The sequence below is a fragment of the Hippocampus comes genome, unplaced genomic scaffold (genome assembly GCF_001891065.2).
Source record: "Hippocampus comes isolate QL1 unplaced genomic scaffold, H_comes_QL1_v1.1 scaffold174, whole genome shotgun sequence".
Lineage (NCBI taxonomy): Eukaryota > Metazoa > Chordata > Actinopteri > Syngnathiformes > Syngnathidae > Hippocampus > Hippocampus comes.
Window position 1 is genome coordinate 1871777 of NW_017805983.1, and position 17650 is coordinate 1889426.

The 17650-nt window shown below is 42.6% G+C and overlaps 2 protein-coding genes across 3 annotated transcripts; one reads left to right on the forward strand and one right to left on the reverse strand.

Annotated features, from left to right (window-relative positions):
• Window positions 1-4628: 4628 nt before the first annotated feature.
• On the reverse strand, window positions 4629-9990 carry LOC109528250 (inhibin beta B chain). The gene is made up of 2 exons (XM_019890629.1): window positions 9226-9990; window positions 4629-5791 (listed from the first exon to the last, which is right to left on the reverse strand). The coding sequence occupies exons 1-2, from the start codon at window positions 9629-9631 to the stop codon at window positions 5016-5018; spliced, it is 1182 nt and encodes a 393-aa protein (XP_019746188.1). The 5' UTR covers window positions 9632-9990; the 3' UTR covers window positions 4629-5015.
• Window positions 9991-11250: 1260 nt separating this feature from the next.
• Window positions 11251-16862, forward strand: LOC109528711 (ras-related protein O-RAL-like). Of its 2 annotated transcripts, none has more exons than XM_019891641.1 (5): window positions 11251-11408; window positions 13791-13922; window positions 14000-14208; window positions 15395-15569; window positions 16350-16862. In XM_019891641.1, exons 2-5 carry the CDS (start codon window positions 13809-13811, stop codon window positions 16455-16457), a joined length of 606 nt encoding a protein of 201 aa, XP_019747200.1. In that variant the 5' UTR covers window positions 11251-11408; window positions 13791-13808; the 3' UTR covers window positions 16458-16862. The 2 variants fall into 2 exon arrangements, with proteins under 2 accessions (XP_019747200.1, XP_019747201.1); XM_019891642.1 differs by having other exon boundaries at window positions 11281-11304.
• Window positions 16863-17650: the final 788 nt, after the last annotated feature.

The following is a 17650-nucleotide window of genomic DNA, read 5'->3' on the forward strand; positions in this document are numbered from 1 at the left end:
TTTCCTCCAGGCAGGATAAAAGTGGCCTGAATGAGAAAGTGTCTTTTTTGCTCAGTGGGACATAGATCTGAGTCATCTGCATAGCAGTGAAAGGAAATACCATGTTTCCTTAAGATGGAACCCAATGGGAGCAGGTACAGTGAGAACAGCAGAGGCCCCAGAATTGAGCCCTGTGGAACACCACATGACAGTGGGGCAGTACGTGACTCAGAGAAGCCAAGTTTAACACAAAAGGTTCTGTCAGCTAAATAGGACCTAAACCACTCAACTCGCGACCCATGGGCAGAATGTGCCCTCTGCTCTTCCTCTGAGTGGCCCCTTGATTATTTTAAAAAAAGACAAATTGGAAAAGGGTTTTTTTCTTTTTTGAAGAAGAAGAAGAAGAATTTTTTAGGTTAATACAAAAAAAAAAAAAAATCCAATACGATTCAATTGGAGGGTCACATGATCGAGCGTCACAGTGCAGAGGTGCAGGTTTTGATTCCGGCTCCGGCCTTCCAGTGTGGAGTTTGCATGTTCCCCTGTACCTGTGTGGGTTTCCTCCAGGTACTCCAGTTTTCTCCCACATTCCAAAAACATTTATGGAAGGTTAATGGAACACTCAAAATTGTCCCTAGGTGTGATTGTGAATGCGAATGGTTGTTTGGCTCTGTGTGCCCTGCTGGCAACCAGTTCAAGGTGTCCCCCGCCTACTGCCCGAAGACAGCTGCTATAGGCTCCAACATGCCCCACGGCCCTTGTGAGGATAAGCAGAAAATGGATGGACGGATGGATTCAATGGGCATCAGTTATTTGCAGATTTTTGCTATTTGCTGGCTGGTTTGCACCCTAATGTCTGCAATTAGCAAGGGTCAACTTTATAGTTTTAAGATGTAATACCACCATTCACCACAAGACAACAGACATCACTTCGTTGCATTTGTACCAGGTCTAATGCACTAAAAATGAAAAAAATGAACAAAATAAGTCTGTGCACTTAATTTTGCCTTGTTTAGCAGTTTTGTGCCCTCCTTGAATGGGCGAGAGCCTTTGTACTGGGATAAAAAACAGTACCGTATATGCTTGTTGTTTGATTGTTCAAACGCTTTGTCGCTGAAGGCTCAATGTTTTATACACGAATATGAAATCCATTATATTACTCTCATGTCAGCTGTCGCACGTGTATGATGCATGACGACAGCCAACATTCAAATCATCCTATCTCACACAGGTGTCAAATCCAAGTCTTTAGCCACAGGTCCTCCTACTCAACAGGCAGGTAAACGAAACTCTTGAGTAGAAGTCCCATGTGGCTAAAGGCAAACTGTGGCAAGGTTTACTTTCTGGACCGTGATACCTCTGTCAGATAGGAGGATTTGTATTTTAGCCATCGATTAATCAAATCGACTCATCAGCCTTGTGCAGCAGCCTCTCTGGCGTGCTGCTGAAACCGCAGCATTATGTTATAACACGTCTCTGCACAACTCAAGGCAGTCTGCTAATTTACCTCCCACTTACATTCCTCACCTTCTAACGGCAAGCAATAGCCATGAATTTTCTTGAGCGCTTGCCTTCACTGGGGTGGGTCATGTGTGAGCTAGAACCTATGCCAACTCTCTTTACGTGAGTTGATAAGTGCAACCTAGACTGGTCGCCAGGAAATCACATGGCACTGTCGTTCTTATTTCTCTTCACTTTGAGTGTTGGCATACCTGAAGCTAGGTCATAATGAACATTTTTGTTTACAACACAGAGCAAAAAAAAAAAAAAATGACCAGGCAAAGGCTCGTAACTTGAAAATTCCACTGTTTGGGTGGTTGTAAGTCAAGGTATGACTATATATTTTTCTTACAAACACCGTTTTGGCTTTGTAATGTCATCTGGAATTTGAGTGTTAACCAACATCATCCTTTACCTGTTGACATTGTTCGGAGAAGATGACTGCGAACAATACATTTATCATTCCATCATTTCCATTTTCAATTGGAAACCAAAACATCTAATAAAAAAGTGACAGATTATTTTGTCATTCAATTTTAATCTAACACACACACACATAAACACACACACACACACACACACACACACACACACACACACACACACATTTTTTTACATTACAATTGAATTAAAAATGGAAAGAACAAATGATATACAGATTGCAGAGCCTGCAGAGACCACTTTGGTCTCCAATAAAACGATGGTATTTACCTTTTGAAGACCCTCTTCTGCACTGTCATACATTCTTCAGGTTATTACAAGAAGTGGTCATAGGCTCCAGCATGCCCCGCGATCCTTGTGAGGATAAGCGGATCAGAAAATGAATGGATGGATGGGTCTCATTGTTGTCAGTGTGCAGAATGCTGTCATTTATTCACAAACAGGCAGACAGATGTTTCATGTATTGCATGTTCTGCTCCTGAACTCTCAGAGCTAAAACAATTGGGAAGCACACCTCTACCAAAGGGTTTTTGGAAAGCATTTTCTCACAGATATGTAAAAAAACGCTTGCTTGGGTTGTCTTTGAGCAAATTAGCAAAACGCAATAGTTAGCCTGCTGATAGGTTACGGCCCATTATCGATTGTAGCTTCAAAAGAGCATCTTTGTGTTCTTAATCTGAGCAAAAGAAAGGTCAGTTAATTAGCCAGTGCCTCAATTATCACGTTCGCTAGAATTTCCTCCATGTCTATTGTTGAATCACTTTCCATTTGAAATGTAAATTACAGCCGATGTTCACTTCTATGCCACTTTCCTCACGCAACGTCGTCTTGACTGACTTCCCACATTCAAACTACGGTGGTAGAGACGAAGGAAAAAAAATCAATATTCAAGCCATTTCCCCCATTTTCTCAACGGCTCTGCTCTGCTTTGGTCTAACGACAAGGGATTGTTTACTACACTGTAAAAAAAAAAGTTGAATGAACTCAAAATTTCAAGTCCACAAACGTCGCTAACATTTTAAGTTGGCAATTTAAAATATTTGAAGTGTTGCTAACGTGAAAATTTATTTTCCCGCATTTTCAACAAAGTAAGGGGTTGAAAGAACTAATTGTCCTTCAACGTAAAGCTATAAGTAAAAAAAAAAAAAAAAAAAAAATAATTGTTTTGAAGGAAACAACTTGCCTGCTCTAATTTGCTAATTAACATTGTTGCCATAAATGTCAATTTCTTTATATTTTAAAGTTGTTCCAATTGAAATGACTGTTTTAGCCCACCAAAAATACAAGTTGTATTTTTTTACAGTGTAGTGGTTTAATCTGCATTTGGACGTAGATCATCATGGACTGTGATGGTTTTGAATCGGACAAATGTGATTTGGGTATTTACTGATGTAGCTGGCCAACACAATGTGGGAGTTCCTTATTCCCTGATTGGCTTTTACTTAAACATGATCAATCAGTTCACCTACATTGATGGCTGGGGGTCTTCTGATGGTATGTGGAAAACCCCAGACCATCCCAACATTCCTGTCAGGCTTTTTGTAAGAACTTGCCAATGTCACATGACCCAAGAAGCTCAAACAACGGTGTAATAAGAAATTTATTTTGCAACAGTCACCATGAAGAAAACATTGAAATGTTACTGTACAGGGACCACATGTGCTTCCTTCTAAATGAATCTATGAAATGAACTGAGCTAGCAAAAAGTGTATTAAAAAAAAAAAAACAAGACATCTTCTAGGCAGAGATGATGATGATGATTCACTTGACAGTGTTTAGGCCTCTCATTACAACAATCAAAAACAGTACCTCTTTGGTTCCTTGAATGCAGTTTTAGAAAAATAACTTTTTTTAAAACTTGATGTCCCGTGTTGGCAGCTTCACAGCTCCTCAGTGCAAATGTTCCAATAACAGTGGATGGGGAGGGGCTGCAGGAGGGGCCAGAGAAGCGTAATGATGCTCTATTAAAGTAAGCCGCTGAACAACATGGGAACATTCTGCAGAGGATGTCAAGCAAACTAGAGAGCCTGTAAGCATTGTAATTACTCACCATGCCTATGTTTCAAGTATTGCCGATACTGATAGTTTGTCGCTGGCGTTCAACTTGTCTGCTGTGTGCTCAATATGTTGCATAGTTTGTGTGGCACTTATGTCTTTGACTGGTGAGGCGCCACCTAATGCTCACTGAAGGCATTTCAATCTGCAAGTGCTCTTAACTGTGTGAGTCTTTGATTTGAAAATTGGCTGTGAGGTCACAGAGGTCAACTTCCAGCACACAGCCATGCTAATACAGTGGTACTTTGACTTAGGAAAATCACTTTTTTTTCTTGCATGAAAAAAAGACGAGGACTGCTTTGCAAAATATTGTAAAAACAATCAAAAAGAATGTTAAGAAATAAATTGGTTGTGCGAATCAGGCCAAATGTCACACGCACGCTGGAGTAGTTCTGTTTGTCTTTAAGGGGCATGACCTTGTGAGTAACATGACAAGCTCTGTCTCCAGCTCCGGTTGGTTATACAGCCATTTGTGAGGGAGGAAAGCCCATGAATGGCAAAAAAACCCTGTATAATTTGGCAGTCATTATAAATACAGAATACAGCGAGAGAAATTATATATATATATATATATATGTATATATATGTATATACACACACACACACACACACACACACGATATAATTTTTTTCCCCATATTCCCATGGATACTGATTTGTAATGTATCACGCATGCTGATTTAATATACTCCAATGGCATAGAGTGGCTTTAAATTAACACAATTGATAAATATCACGAATAAATAAGAACAGTGAGGCAATTTAGGCAATAGGTTGTGTTTGGGTGTTTAAAACTGTGCCCTTTAGACACATCCCCCCACCCCCAGCCCCCAAAAGTGTTCGAAACCTGCCACTGCATGCTCATCGTGAGTGTTTTCATTTTTTATTTTTTGGGGTACTTGTAAGTCAAGGTACCACTGTGTATTAACCAACATAAATATATGTACAAGCTTATACGCAAGTGCACGTGAGAGTGTACACTTCTCCACACGGTCCACCTGTTTCTGACTGTGTGAGGACACAGACGCATCGAGAGGAACTCAAGCGCAGCCGCACTCCTCCACAATCATGTTGGGAACATCTCGTTTCACAATGTTGTACTCATCATCAAAGTAAAGCATGGACATGGTGCTCAGCCTGGTCGGGATGCAACAGGAGTTCATGGAGCCCGGGCTCATACCCCGCATGCGGTACTGGTTCACCACTGCCGTGTGGAAGGACGACGCCGAGCTGGGTACTCCTGCCATGTAAGCGGGACACTTCCCTTCACAGTAGTTCCCGAAGTAGCCGGATGGCGCGATGATCCAGTCGTTCCAGCCTATTAGTCGGAAGTCGATGTAGAACTGCTGGCGGCAGCACAGACTAGCGCTGCCGTCACATTCCAGTCCTCGCTTCCGGATCCGATGCTTGGCATCCACCTGACGCGCCTGCACAACCAGAAAAGGCCGGTGCGACTCGTCGTTGCGGTTGAGAAGGACGGGCGCGACACCCGTCGCCTCGCATCCATCGCAGCGCACGTCCAGGTTCTGCCGCCGGTTGCCCTGCTCAAATACCAAGCGCACGGCATGGGTCAGCGTAAAGGTGTGCCACCCGCTCCGTTTCAGCTCCAAGCACTTCTCTACCAGGTTCCACTTGCTGCTCAGGCCCGGTTCCTGGTAGTATACTTTCACCGTCACTTTCCGCCGAGACCGCATCTCAACAGGTGGAGGCAGTAACTTGAAGTAGAGCCAGAGAGTGGCCTGTGTCACATCTAGGTTCTGGTTACCCTCGCTGGAGATCAGAAAAAACAAACTGGACTTGGACGTCACCAGGTCATCTGAAAACAGCGGCACAACAGAGGAGTGATCAAAGGGGAAGTCACAACAACTCAATGACCTCAGAAGTCTGTTTCTTGCAGCTGATTTGGTCTTAGACGGATCCTCCCAGTGGTTAGTTAGAATATGAATAATTTTTTAATCCTGGGTGTGAAATTCCAGGCCCGAGGGCCGGATCCAGGCCACCATGTCATTTTATGTGGCCCACTAAATCAAATTCATGGCATTCTGACAGAAAATCTGTAGAGAAAGTTATTTTAGTTAACGAAAATTAATGAAATAACAAAACTTCATTGAACAAATTTCACTAAACAAAATAAAAATTAAAATGCTTTAAAAAAAAACCAAAACTAATTGAAACTGTACGTTCTCAAGCAGCAGCCAATTAAAAACAGCCATCAAGTGACGCTGCTCCCAGGAGACGAGTTTGTGTATGATTTTGGCTCGAATGGCTTCCCACCTTTTCTTATTTACCTTTAACTCAGCTTGAAACACAATGCTAGATGAAAAGTGCTCTCCTTTTTTTGGGTCTTACATGAAAAAAAAAACCCACAGTATATTAAAAAATAGGACACCCACGTTTAAGACTCAACAGGAATTCAAATCACAAATCCACTTTAGAAGTTGGTAACTTGGCAAATGAGGCATCATAGCTTAATTTAATTAGGGTGTGTGCATGCATGCATGCATGCATCTACCTTTAAAAGCGGTGCTAGGCATTGCAATTATTGTAATTCAAAGTCTGTGGACTGTTAAACTGTACTCTGTATCATCAAAATGTTTTCAAGTATTTTTTGTTGAATTTATATTACACAATACTTACCATATTGGGTTTTTAAAAATATATATTTTAAGCCGCCCTGAATGCTAATTAAAACTAACAAACTTTCAACCCATCCATCCATCTGTCCATCCATTTTGTAATTGCGTACCTTCACGAGGGTTGCAAGCGTGCTGTAGCCGATCCCAGCTGTCTTCGGGCAGTAGGCAGGGTACACGCTGAATTGCTTGCCAGCCAATCACAGGGCACACATAGACAACCGTCCACGCTCACACTCACACATAGGGACAATTTCGAGTGTTCGATCAGCCTGCCACGCATGTTTTTGTAATGTGGGAGGAAACCAAAGTACCTGGAGAAAACCCACGCAGGCACGGGGAGAACATGCAAACTCCACACAGGCCCGAGCCGGAATTGAACCCTGCACCTCTGCACTCTGAGGTGGACATGCTAATATGCGGTTTTAAATTGGTAGAAATTGATACCGCCGTACCTGGAGAAAACCCACGCAGATACGCAGAGAACTTGCAAACTCTACACAGGAAGGCCGGGGGCCTGGGATCGAACCCTGCACCTCTGCGAGGCCGACGTGCTAACCAGTCGACTATCCTGCCGGCATTAATTGGATAATGCAGTAGTTTTATCATTCATTATTTGCTTGCCATGACTTGATTTTAAATTGTTTTTTAAAAATATACAATGTATGATAACAATCTAAAGCCAATTGTGTGTATATGTAATATATGATGACATCAGTAGACATGGTTTTCAAAAAGGCCCCTGAGGGGCACCACAACTACTATGTGGCCAAAGACCAAAATAAAGGAACAATCTCAGCAGCTGTGGACCCAGGCCAGAGTGAACACATGTACGGTACAGGTACAGTATACATGCTGATTGAGAGTTGTCAGTTGAAGAAGATTAGAGCAATTATTCAAGAGTGAACTTTGTGAACTCTAAGTAGAGCCGATTGAGACTGACACTGAGAACCGGAGATAAACTTAAGGCTTCACACTTGGATCTACATTTACATGCAAACGCACATGCACACAGATGCAAGTGCCCATTCATGCCCTGTTCAGATGATGTGGCGATCAGACGTTTCTCAAGATGCACTTACATACACTGGCCGTGAGTTACTACCTCAGTCAGTTCTGACTCAACTGTTGTAGTCAGCTGGAAGCCACTCAAGGCGCTAATGCAGCCAGTTGGCTGCAACCATTGTTGACAGAAACATCTGAAACTAAAGACTGTCAAAGCTGACATCACGGCTCACGTTTCTTTTTCGGGAATGTGGAGATTTAGGTGGGTCCAACTTTTTCTGCAGCACGTGAACACAATACAAGGTGCTGCCCGCAAGAGGCGTGGAAAAAAAAATTCACTTTCAATTTCTTTTCATGTGAGAGACACGCATACTCTTAAAAAAATGTAGGGTGAACTCAAGCTTTCAAGGCAACAAACTAGGATAACATTTTAAGTTGGGCAATTCAACTAAATATTTCAAGTTTTGTTGTTGTGAAAATTGGCTTCCCCGCATTTCATATGAAAGAAATAAGCGTTTACAGAACTGTTGTCCCTTGTATTGTTCCCTCAATTTAAAGATATAAGTAAAAACAACTCAGTAAATTGTTTTGCTAGCTTTGTTGTGCAAACTAACATAGTCATAAATCTCAAGTCATTTATACTTTAAAGCTTTCGCAACTTAAATTACTGATTTAGCCCCCCAAAATATACAAAATGCTTTTGTTACCGTCCAGAAAATATTTTCCTCATCACTTCATGAGAATAATGAAACAAATGAAGCTTTTGTTACATCCATCCAATATCTGAACATCTTATCCTTCACGAGGGTTGCGGCGAACCTGAGCCTATCCCAGCTGTCAGTGGGCGGGGTACACCCTCAGCTGGTTGCCAGCCAATTGCAGGGCACACGTACACGGACAACAACCATTCATACTCACAATCACACCTAAGGACAATATATTGTGTTCAATGAACCTATCATGCATGTTTTTGGAATGTGGGAGGAAACCCAAGCAACCACAGGAGAACAGCAAACTCCACAGAGGACGGCTGGACACCGAATTCGAACCCTAGACCTCTGTACTGTGAGGTGGACGTGGTAACCAGTTGGCCACCCTACTACCTGCTTTTAAAACTGCCATGTTTAAATGCAGAGTAGACAAGCAGAGTCTTAAATTATGGTCCGCGTTAACACTATAGTGGTGCATGGTCTCTTTTTAGTACGTGAAAAATCACTGCCTATGTTCAGTTTAGTTGTATTTAACATTCAGTGCAGTTGACATTTTCAACTCAATAACTGTTTGAGTTTGTTGTTTATTTTTTTTTTGTGGATGTACATTTTTATGTAAATTTTAACTGCACTATATTTTCATTGAATCATTGAGTTTGTTTTATTTTATTTTACTATATCAAAGTGCACTCTTCATGGTCTAACTGCATACACTGGGGGGAAAAGTGTTTAATATGACAGTGTACATGTATGTGAGTGCAAATGATTTACATATGTTAAACTAATATAATTGGAAAATATATGTCAGCTTACCATGTTTGTCTCTTTTTTGATGAGCACTTACCTACTATGTACTGCGTAACTTTATTTTAAGTCATGATGTTGGTACTTGGACAACGCACCTTTTTCCGCAAAGCTTATGATCTCCGAGCTCTCCTCCGGGACGTCATTGTTCATCGGGTGTCCGTCCAAGTTGGGGATCTCCACCCTGCCGTCCTCCCGCAGCTTCCCGGCGTGGAGCTTTCGCAGCGCCGTCACCATAGCGGCCTTCGGCACCGGATGGGTGATGTTGGGCCGCTTCCTCATCTGCAGTCTGCTCAGGATGTGCCTCTTGACCGCCTCCAGCAAGTCCGCGTCCAGCCGGCCAGATTCGGTGGCCTGCTCCGGCTGAGCGACGCCGCAAGACGTACAGCTATCCTGGGACTGAGCGTGCGCCTCCCCCTCGGTAGTGGTACTGGGCGCAGCAGTGCAGAGGATGCAGAGGGCGCAAGTCGAGAGCACAACCAATCGGAGCAGCCAACACGTCATTTTCTGTTTGAGAATGAAGAGAAGAACTTTTTTCCCGCTTTGGTCACACTTCAAGTCACCAAGTCCAAAGTGAAGTCCGGGGAACACTTTGGTACATCACGTCAACACTTTGCCACTCTGACGCTCGTACAGCTACAGAGAAGAGGACGCGTCACGTCTCACCAGTCGGGGAAACCTAACCCGAACCCTTCAACATATTCCACAAAATGTGAATCCATTTGAAAAGTTGCGCCATTTCTTCATAAGTTCCCAAACACGGCTGCTGCACTGAGACCGAGGTAGAGGAGGATGAGGAGGAAAAGGAGGAGAAATTAGAGGAGGTGGTGTGCCAGCGAATGAGTCCATTCTGGCATCTGGGACCCACGGGCACCACACCAGCAAGTCCTTTCAATCCGGGTGGGAGTGGCCAGTGGTGGGGTGGGTGGAGTCAAGGAGAAATTCTCAATGACTCCTCACGTTTCACTTGAACTTGTTTTGTTTTTGTTTGTTTGTTTGTTACATTTAGTTTGAATCAAAACCCCAGTGCAGAGGTTCTCCGCAATTCTGTTTTTACTGCTTGTCAGAGGTGTAACAAGTTTACAAGCAAAAGTCATCCAACATGTAATTGTGACGCACAACTTTAATTTACTTCTTTTGCACAACCACATTTGCAGTATCTATCGACAATAAAATGTAAAACACTAAGCTACTTTGCTCAAATGCAAATCAAACTCACGTGCCTCCAGTTTTAGGCCGCATAACATTTGTTAGTTAAAACTCAAAGTAGCTCAGCCGCTCGCACAACACAAGTGCAATACCGGTATTATAGTTGACACTTTTTTACGTGATTTGACTGGGGGGTTTGGAGGACAAGAGTTGTCTTTCCTAAAATTGTATTTATATATATATATATGTGTGTGTGTGTGTGTGTGTGTGTGTGTTTCAAACGAAAGTTGAGAAAGTGAAAGTGGAGAAGCAAAATTAAATTAAATCAAATGGTGTCTGATTGATCTATCCTTTCTTTGACCCACGAAAACCACAGCGAGAGGAATTAAAGTGGTGCAACAGTGCCATCTTTCTTTGAATTAGTGAAATTGCAGCGAAAGGAACTAGCGCCTCATATTAGTTCCTGATTTAGTAAGAATGTATTTCAACCTCATCACCCAACCATTAAACTCTTGGTAGTCCGATCATCATTTCTCATTAAGCACAGCATGCAAATCATCGAGTGTCTAGTGCCTTTAAACCAATCAAAGACCAATGTTTATTGATGTGATTTACCTTCTACGTCTATGTGCATTTCTATGCTAGAGTGCGAAAAGAGAATTACCTAAACAGGAAAAGGTGAAGAGAAGATTAATTTTAAAGAAATACATTTACGGATATATTGTGGCGTCATATCCTGTCAAAGTTTCTGCCGTTTTCCATAGACATAGACAAGGAGATGTATCACTCTGCGCCCCATCCCAAATTTGCAAACCCTCGGAAGTGACATATGTGGAAACCCACATTTGTGTTAAACGTTTGTGCTTCGTCTCTAAAAACCCTAGCAATAAAGTTTGAGGGCGTGATATTTGCCGCATGTTTATCCATTAAGAGTCAATCGTCTCCGCCCTCGTGGGGACATTTTGAGCTGTCACGAGTTAGTCCTCACATCGGTCTTCCTTGTTTAGCTGCTTCGGCCACAACACAAGGTGGGGCGCAAAACAGTCTGCTGCTGGTCTAATTTATATCTAACTTTCTATCGCAACGCTGTATGGCGGGTGACTTTGCAAACAAGTGAAACAAGTACTAGGAGGTGAGTTCGCTGACGTTTTCTTGACAGTTTCAGTTCGCTGAATATTTCCTAGTTTTGCGGACAAGCCGTAACGTCGATTAAACTTAAGCTCCCCCTCAGGGAGAGAAAGCGCGATCAGCACCAGCGTTTTACTTGAGCGTCACTGGATTAAGCCAATCGTGTGTCTCAGGGACGTGACCAGAACGGCTGAAATCCAGTCAAACTGAGGGCGGGTGAGAGGGCGGGAACCTGGAAGAACTATTTGGAAGCTTGTCGAAACTCGTTGATTGACTGTCACTTTACTCACAAACTTGAAATTATTGTACCTGTTTGAGTAAACCCAGCGTTACACTCGTTACACCCCCGACTCAAACTGGCTGCTGTAACCACCATCATTTAAAAAAAAAAAAAAACCGGACTCAATCCGACATTATGAGTAATTTCCGACCAATCTCCAACCGCCTCTTTCTGTCCAAAATCATATAACCTGTCGCATCCCAAATCAAAGACCACCTCGACAATAACCAACTCTTCGAACAATTTCAATCTGGATTCCGCACACAACTCAGAACCAAAACCGGCCTCATTAAATGTCCTGCGACTCCAGCCTACTCTCCACCCTCATCCTCCTTAACCTTACCGCCGCCTTCGACATCATCAACCACTCCGTCCTCCTCTCTTGCCTGCAATCCTTAAACGTCACAGACAGTGTCCTTACCTGGCTTCACTCATATCTCACAGCCAGGAAACAATTCATCCACATCAACAACTGCTCCTCCTCCAGTGCCCCTCTGTCCCAAGGTGTCCCCCAGGGTCCTGTGCCTGGCCCTCTTCACTTCATCCTCTACTTTCACCCCCTCAGCTAAATCATTCGTCATCACAGTCTCCGCTTCCACTTGCGCTGATGATGTCCAAATGTACATCTACGCTAAATCCATCACCCCAACAACCCACTCCCCCCTCTCTAACTGTCTTTCTGATATTAAATCCTAGATGTAAACAAATGTTCTTATTCTCAACTGCACTAAATCTCTCCCGTCAATCATTGGTCCAAACTCCCTCACCCAAACAGCCTCTAACTTTAACCTCATTATTGACAACTCCATCCTGTCCCCCTCCTCTCACTGTGGTGTCCTTTTTGATAATAATATCTCTTTCGGCCAACATATCGCTCAAATCACCAAAACTACTTTATTTCACCTCAAAGAACATCTCTCACCTCTGCTCAATTCTTTCACTGCCGCCCAAACCCTCATCCACGCCTTCACTACCTCCCGCCTCGACGACTGCAATGCCATCCTCTACGGCACGTCCTCCAAACACCTAAATACATCTAGAACGTCGCCGCTCACCTTCTCACACACCCGCTCCCGTAATCACATCGCCCCCGTCCTGAAAAACCTCCACTGGCTCCCCGTTCCCCAGCGCATTCAATTTAAACTTCTGCTACTCACCTTCACAAGGGCGTCCTGGATTTTAAGCCCTTCACAATCAGGCCCCCTCCTGCCCTTCCGACCTTCTCCACCCATACAGTCCTTTTCACACAGACTGCTCCTCAAATGCAAACCTCCTCGCCATTCCTGGGGAGACCGAGCCTTCTCTGTCTCTGCCACCACCCTCTGGAACCCTCTACCTCAACACATCCGGAACTGTGCTGACCTCCCATCTTTCAAATCATTTCTCAAAACTCGCCTGTTCCGCAATGTTTTTAACATCTTCTAACTTTTGTTACTTACTTAATGCTTTGCTTTTCTTTTCTTGACATTTGTGTGTTTTGAAACTTTTGTAGATTCTGTTTTAACCTGTATGTTTTTATCTCGCATTTCGTAATTCTAAAAAAGTGTCTTTGAGTACTGTGAAAAGCGTTTTCAAATTAAATGTATTATTATTATTTTATCATACATTCATTTATTTTGACCCCCCAACCCCCACATTATCCACTATGACTTCGATGTGACGGCTGACACTTGATCACTGCTTTAGTCTCGCTTCATAAACTGTAGATTGGTTGTATTATAATTCATCATTTTATCATCATAAGTCACAAACTCCGCACAGGAAGGCCCAAGCGGGAATTGAACCCTGCACCTCTGCACTGTGAAGCTGATGTACTAACCAGTCGTCCACTGTGCCGCCTACAAGAAACAATGTTGTGCAAAAAATGTTTTTGGTCTTATACGTTAGGGTTATGCTAAAATGGCAATGAACCATTAATTCCATGCCAAAAGTATTGAAACATTCAACAATTGGACATTGCATTGTAAAATGAAGAGTTGGTCAAATTAGGTTTACCTGTAAAGGTTGTAGTGCATTGTTAGGTTCATTGTAAAATTTAACCTTGACTCAAAAAAATGTGTCTCAACAGTTGTACTGGTCTGTGATGGTTTTTATTGGTCTGTACAGGTGTCACTGTGAGGCGTCATGGCCTCAAGTAAAAACAAGAACCAGACGTCTCTGGCGCTCCACAAGGTGATCATGGTGGGCAGCGGTGGCGTTGGAAAATCTGCCCTCACGCTGCAGTTTATGTACGACGAGGTGAGATCACACCACTCCCATTTCCCAGTAGCTTCTCTTGCATTTGCCCTCTCTCTCCATGGTTTCTGTGCATGTAGTTTGTGGAAGATTATGAGCCCACCAAGGCCGACAGCTACCGGAAGAAGGTGGTCCTAGACGGGGAGGATGTACAGATCGACATTCTGGACACGGCGGGGCAGGAGGACTACGCCGCAATCAGAGACAACTACTTCCGCAGCGGGGAGGGCTTCCTGCTCGTCTTTTCCATCACAGAATACGAGTCCTTCGTGGCCACAACAGAGTTAAGGTGTGATCACCTTTTTCAGCCAAGTACAAATACTTTATTTCGCACAACAAAAGATTGACTCAGATGTTTAATTTGACACTTGATGGATTTGTTCCTTTTTCAAGTGTTTCAGCACACATTAGCAGTAATAGGAAGTAACTGAATGCAAATACTTTGTTCCTAAACTTTAGTACCGTAGATTTATCAGGTATCAGGGTTCTTGACTATACTTATATACTTTCCTGGCAACTTTTTACTTTTACTCCCTACATTCGAAAACAAATATAGTTGTACTTAACATACTTTTTATTTCTTCCTGTTTCAAAATAGTCTCATTATATTTTTCAACCTTCTTGGATGACGACTGACCCACGGTTGTGATCATGAAAAAAAATAAAGAAATAACAGGGACAGCAGCCAAATGGAAACAGATTTAGAAAAGCAAGATATTCCCCATCCATGGCCTTATTTAAGAGATTTGTTTAATGTTGTTGGCCTCAAAATTGAGTGTTGGCAAATGCATTGTGTCGAGTGTCAGCCCAAGAACCCCCAGTTTCTGGTATATAAAAAAAATCTTTGATTAATCTGAAAACCACACAATTAATGGAACAGCATAATTGCCTAAATCAGGTGTTTACGAGCAATCAGTTGCCAAAACCTGGATTTCAATTTTCATAAAAATGGGAAAAAATTTAACAAAAAGTCCAAATGCCTCAATTCAAGGTTTGCAGATTACGATGATTTGGATGCCTGAGAATCAAGACCAACTCACGATTTTTAGCAACCACATTGTTGTTTTGTGTGTGTGTGTGTGTGTGTGTGTGTGTGTGTGTGTGTGTGTGTGTGCGTGCGTGCGTGCGTGCGTGCGTGTGTGTGTGACAGTAAGTTAAAAATGACTCATACCCTACTATTAATACATCGAGGTAAGATGTACGTTTTTAACTTACTATTCGCTCATTTAGCTTGTTTTTTTTTTTAATTTAGTTTTGTACTTCAGTCTGTACTCTGGTACATGCATAGAATCAGTAGTTCTACTTTCCCAAGGTGTGTGTGTGTGTGTGTGTGTGTGTGTGTGTGTGTGTGTGTGTGTGTGTGTGTGTGTGTGTGTGTGTGTGTGTGTTTTTTAAACTTGCAAAGAAGTACACACAGTGTAATCTTATTGTTAGTTTGAGCACAAACAAGCATGTTGAATGGCTGGTTTCCATAGGGAGCAGATTTTGCGTGTGAAGGAAGAGGAGACCATTCCTATGCTGCTGGTGGGGAATAAGTCAGACCTGGAGGACCGGCGAAAGGTTCATGTTGAGGAGGTGGTGGAAAAAGTCAACGAGTGGCGTGTTCAGTATGTGGAGACCTCAGCCAAGACCAGAGCCAATGTGGATAAGGTACGCACATAGCACACTGTATTCTGCAGCTGCAGATAATTAATTGTGAAGACAATTTTTGACTTGACATCTCCTTTAAGGTGTTAAAACACACATTTGAAATAATACAAAAACATTGAAACACAAAATATTTTCATATGGAGCAAGAGCAATGAAAAAGACAACACCCTATCTCTCCCCCCCCCCCCAAAAAAAAACCTGCTACATTGAATGCGCACGTAATCTTGAGCGATGTCGCCATGAATTGAGATTGATATGAGATGATTAACTAAGAGATGAGCCCCTACCACTTCTGTGGCCCCAACACGCTGGACCACATTTACTTCCGTAAAAGCTTTGATGTGAGCGACGTTGTCTATTCCTCGAAGCATGCGGGTCACTTCGGAGTTGCATTTGTTGCACACATCAGTCTGAGTTTGCATTTAACATGTAATGTGAACACTTGGATACACTTAGAAAAAAATCTGATTTCACCAAAAAATCTGAATTGAGCATGAAGACCTGCAGTGTGAGGTTATCCCATGACGCTGGCACAATCTAAATATGTGCCACCCTGTAGTGGTCAAAAGCAAAATTACACCCAATGTAAATAAATGTTAGACCAAAATAGACTTATTAATATATGAATGTAATGATTGTGTTTCAAAAAATTCCTTATCTTAACTTGCCATGGAAATGTACTGGAAATCTTCCTTCCCTTTGCGACTCGAAACAGACGTGCTGATGTTTACCTGCCGCGCATGTTGAACATGCTGTCTGATCATTCTGGGTTTCTTTCAGGTGTTCTTCGACCTAATGCGTGAGGTGCGCATGAAGAAAATGGCTGAGGGCATGGACAAAAATGGGCCAAGCGGAAAGAAGAAGAAAAAACGCTGCTACATTCTTTAGCACGCTAAAGAACATGCTGAGAACACAAATGCTGCAGACGGCCGACAATCACTGAGCCAGTTCTTCTTAATCCGGACCACCACTTCAGCCTGAAATCATGTCACAAGAAGTAGCTGGAGTGGCCTGTTACTCATCAGAACACAGCTCACGCTTGTGGTTCTCGGAAACAGTCCCAAGCATCAACTTACCTGCGTGTGGACCTTTGCTTGTTTCTGTTCTCGTCACCGATTCACGTCACGCTTTTTGATTCTGAACAAATTTTACATTCTCCCCACGCTTCAGCATGTACCTTCTAAATGTCAAAAAGGTCACATATGGCTCAACCTGTGTATTCACTACAGACATAACATGGCAAAAACATGAATTGATAATAAAAGGACCTCACTTGTGTTTTGTGTTTTGAAACCGTTGCAATGTCTTCATTCAGCCGCGATGCATTATTTTTCCACTAGATACTGTTATAAATCTCAACTGAATCGAAGAAACGTTAAGTGCAAATATGGTCCGCACGTATTTGTCGATTCGTCTCGACTCATTTTCACCCTTTCTGGTTTGTCTTCTAAAAAATGAATGGTAGTCCCCAACACAGCAAAAGTGACTTTTGAAGTACCTCATCTTCAAGGACTTGGGCTTTGGAACCAAAGGTTTAGGATTCAAATCCCTCGGTGAACAAAAAATGAAATGGTAATCAGGTGTTTGAGAGATACCAGTCTGCTTTCTGTCTACTGCTGAGGTATCCTTGAGCAAGGCACTTGGTTACACCTCCCCTGTTTGAAAAAGTGCAGCACTGTTTGCTCTTTTACTCTGGCATTCTGAGTGTGAGATTTGGTTCCTTTGCTGCACAGCGCAACATATGTTCATAGCAGAGTATAAGTTGAATTTCCCTTCGAGGGACAGTAAGCAGCATCATGGTATTTATATTTAGTTGTTTGTCACATGTGTTGACACATTTAATTGGGAAACAGTAACAGCATTCTTGCCTGCACTTAGTTTTTTTGTATTTTTTCTGCAAAAAAATGGACATGTGGAAACAAACAATTCAAGACAAGTGTGTAGACAAAACATTAGAACAGGGGTGTCAAACTCATTTCACATGGTGGGCCACATACGGCCTTGGTAGATGTCAAGTGGGCCGGACCATTAAAATGATACCATACTTTGCTATAAATAACCAAAACAATGTCTTTCCTTTG

What these genes read in the sequence shown, in the direction of transcription:
- LOC109528711 (XM_019891641.1), top strand. Translation starts at nt 13,809, where the DNA reads ATGGCCTCAAGTAAAAACAAGAACCAGACGTCTCTGGCGCTCCACAAG. An exon ending in GTGGCCACAACAGAGTTAAG is followed by an intron (nt 14,209 to 15,394) that starts GTGTGATCACCT and finishes TGGTTTCCATAG; the next exon opens with GGAGCAGATTTTGCGTGTGA. An exon ending in CCAGAGCCAATGTGGATAAG is followed by an intron (nt 15,570 to 16,349) that starts GTACGCACATAG and finishes GGTTTCTTTCAG; the next exon opens with GTGTTCTTCGACCTAATGCG.
- LOC109528250 (XM_019890629.1), bottom strand. Translation starts at nt 9,631, where the DNA reads ATGACGTGTTGGCTGCTCCGATTGGTTGTGCTCTCGACTTGCGCCCTC. An exon ending in CATAAGCTTTGCGGAAAAAG is followed by an intron (nt 5,792 to 9,225) that starts GTGCGTTGTCCA and finishes CGCTGTTTTCAG; the next exon opens with ATGACCTGGTGACGTCCAAG.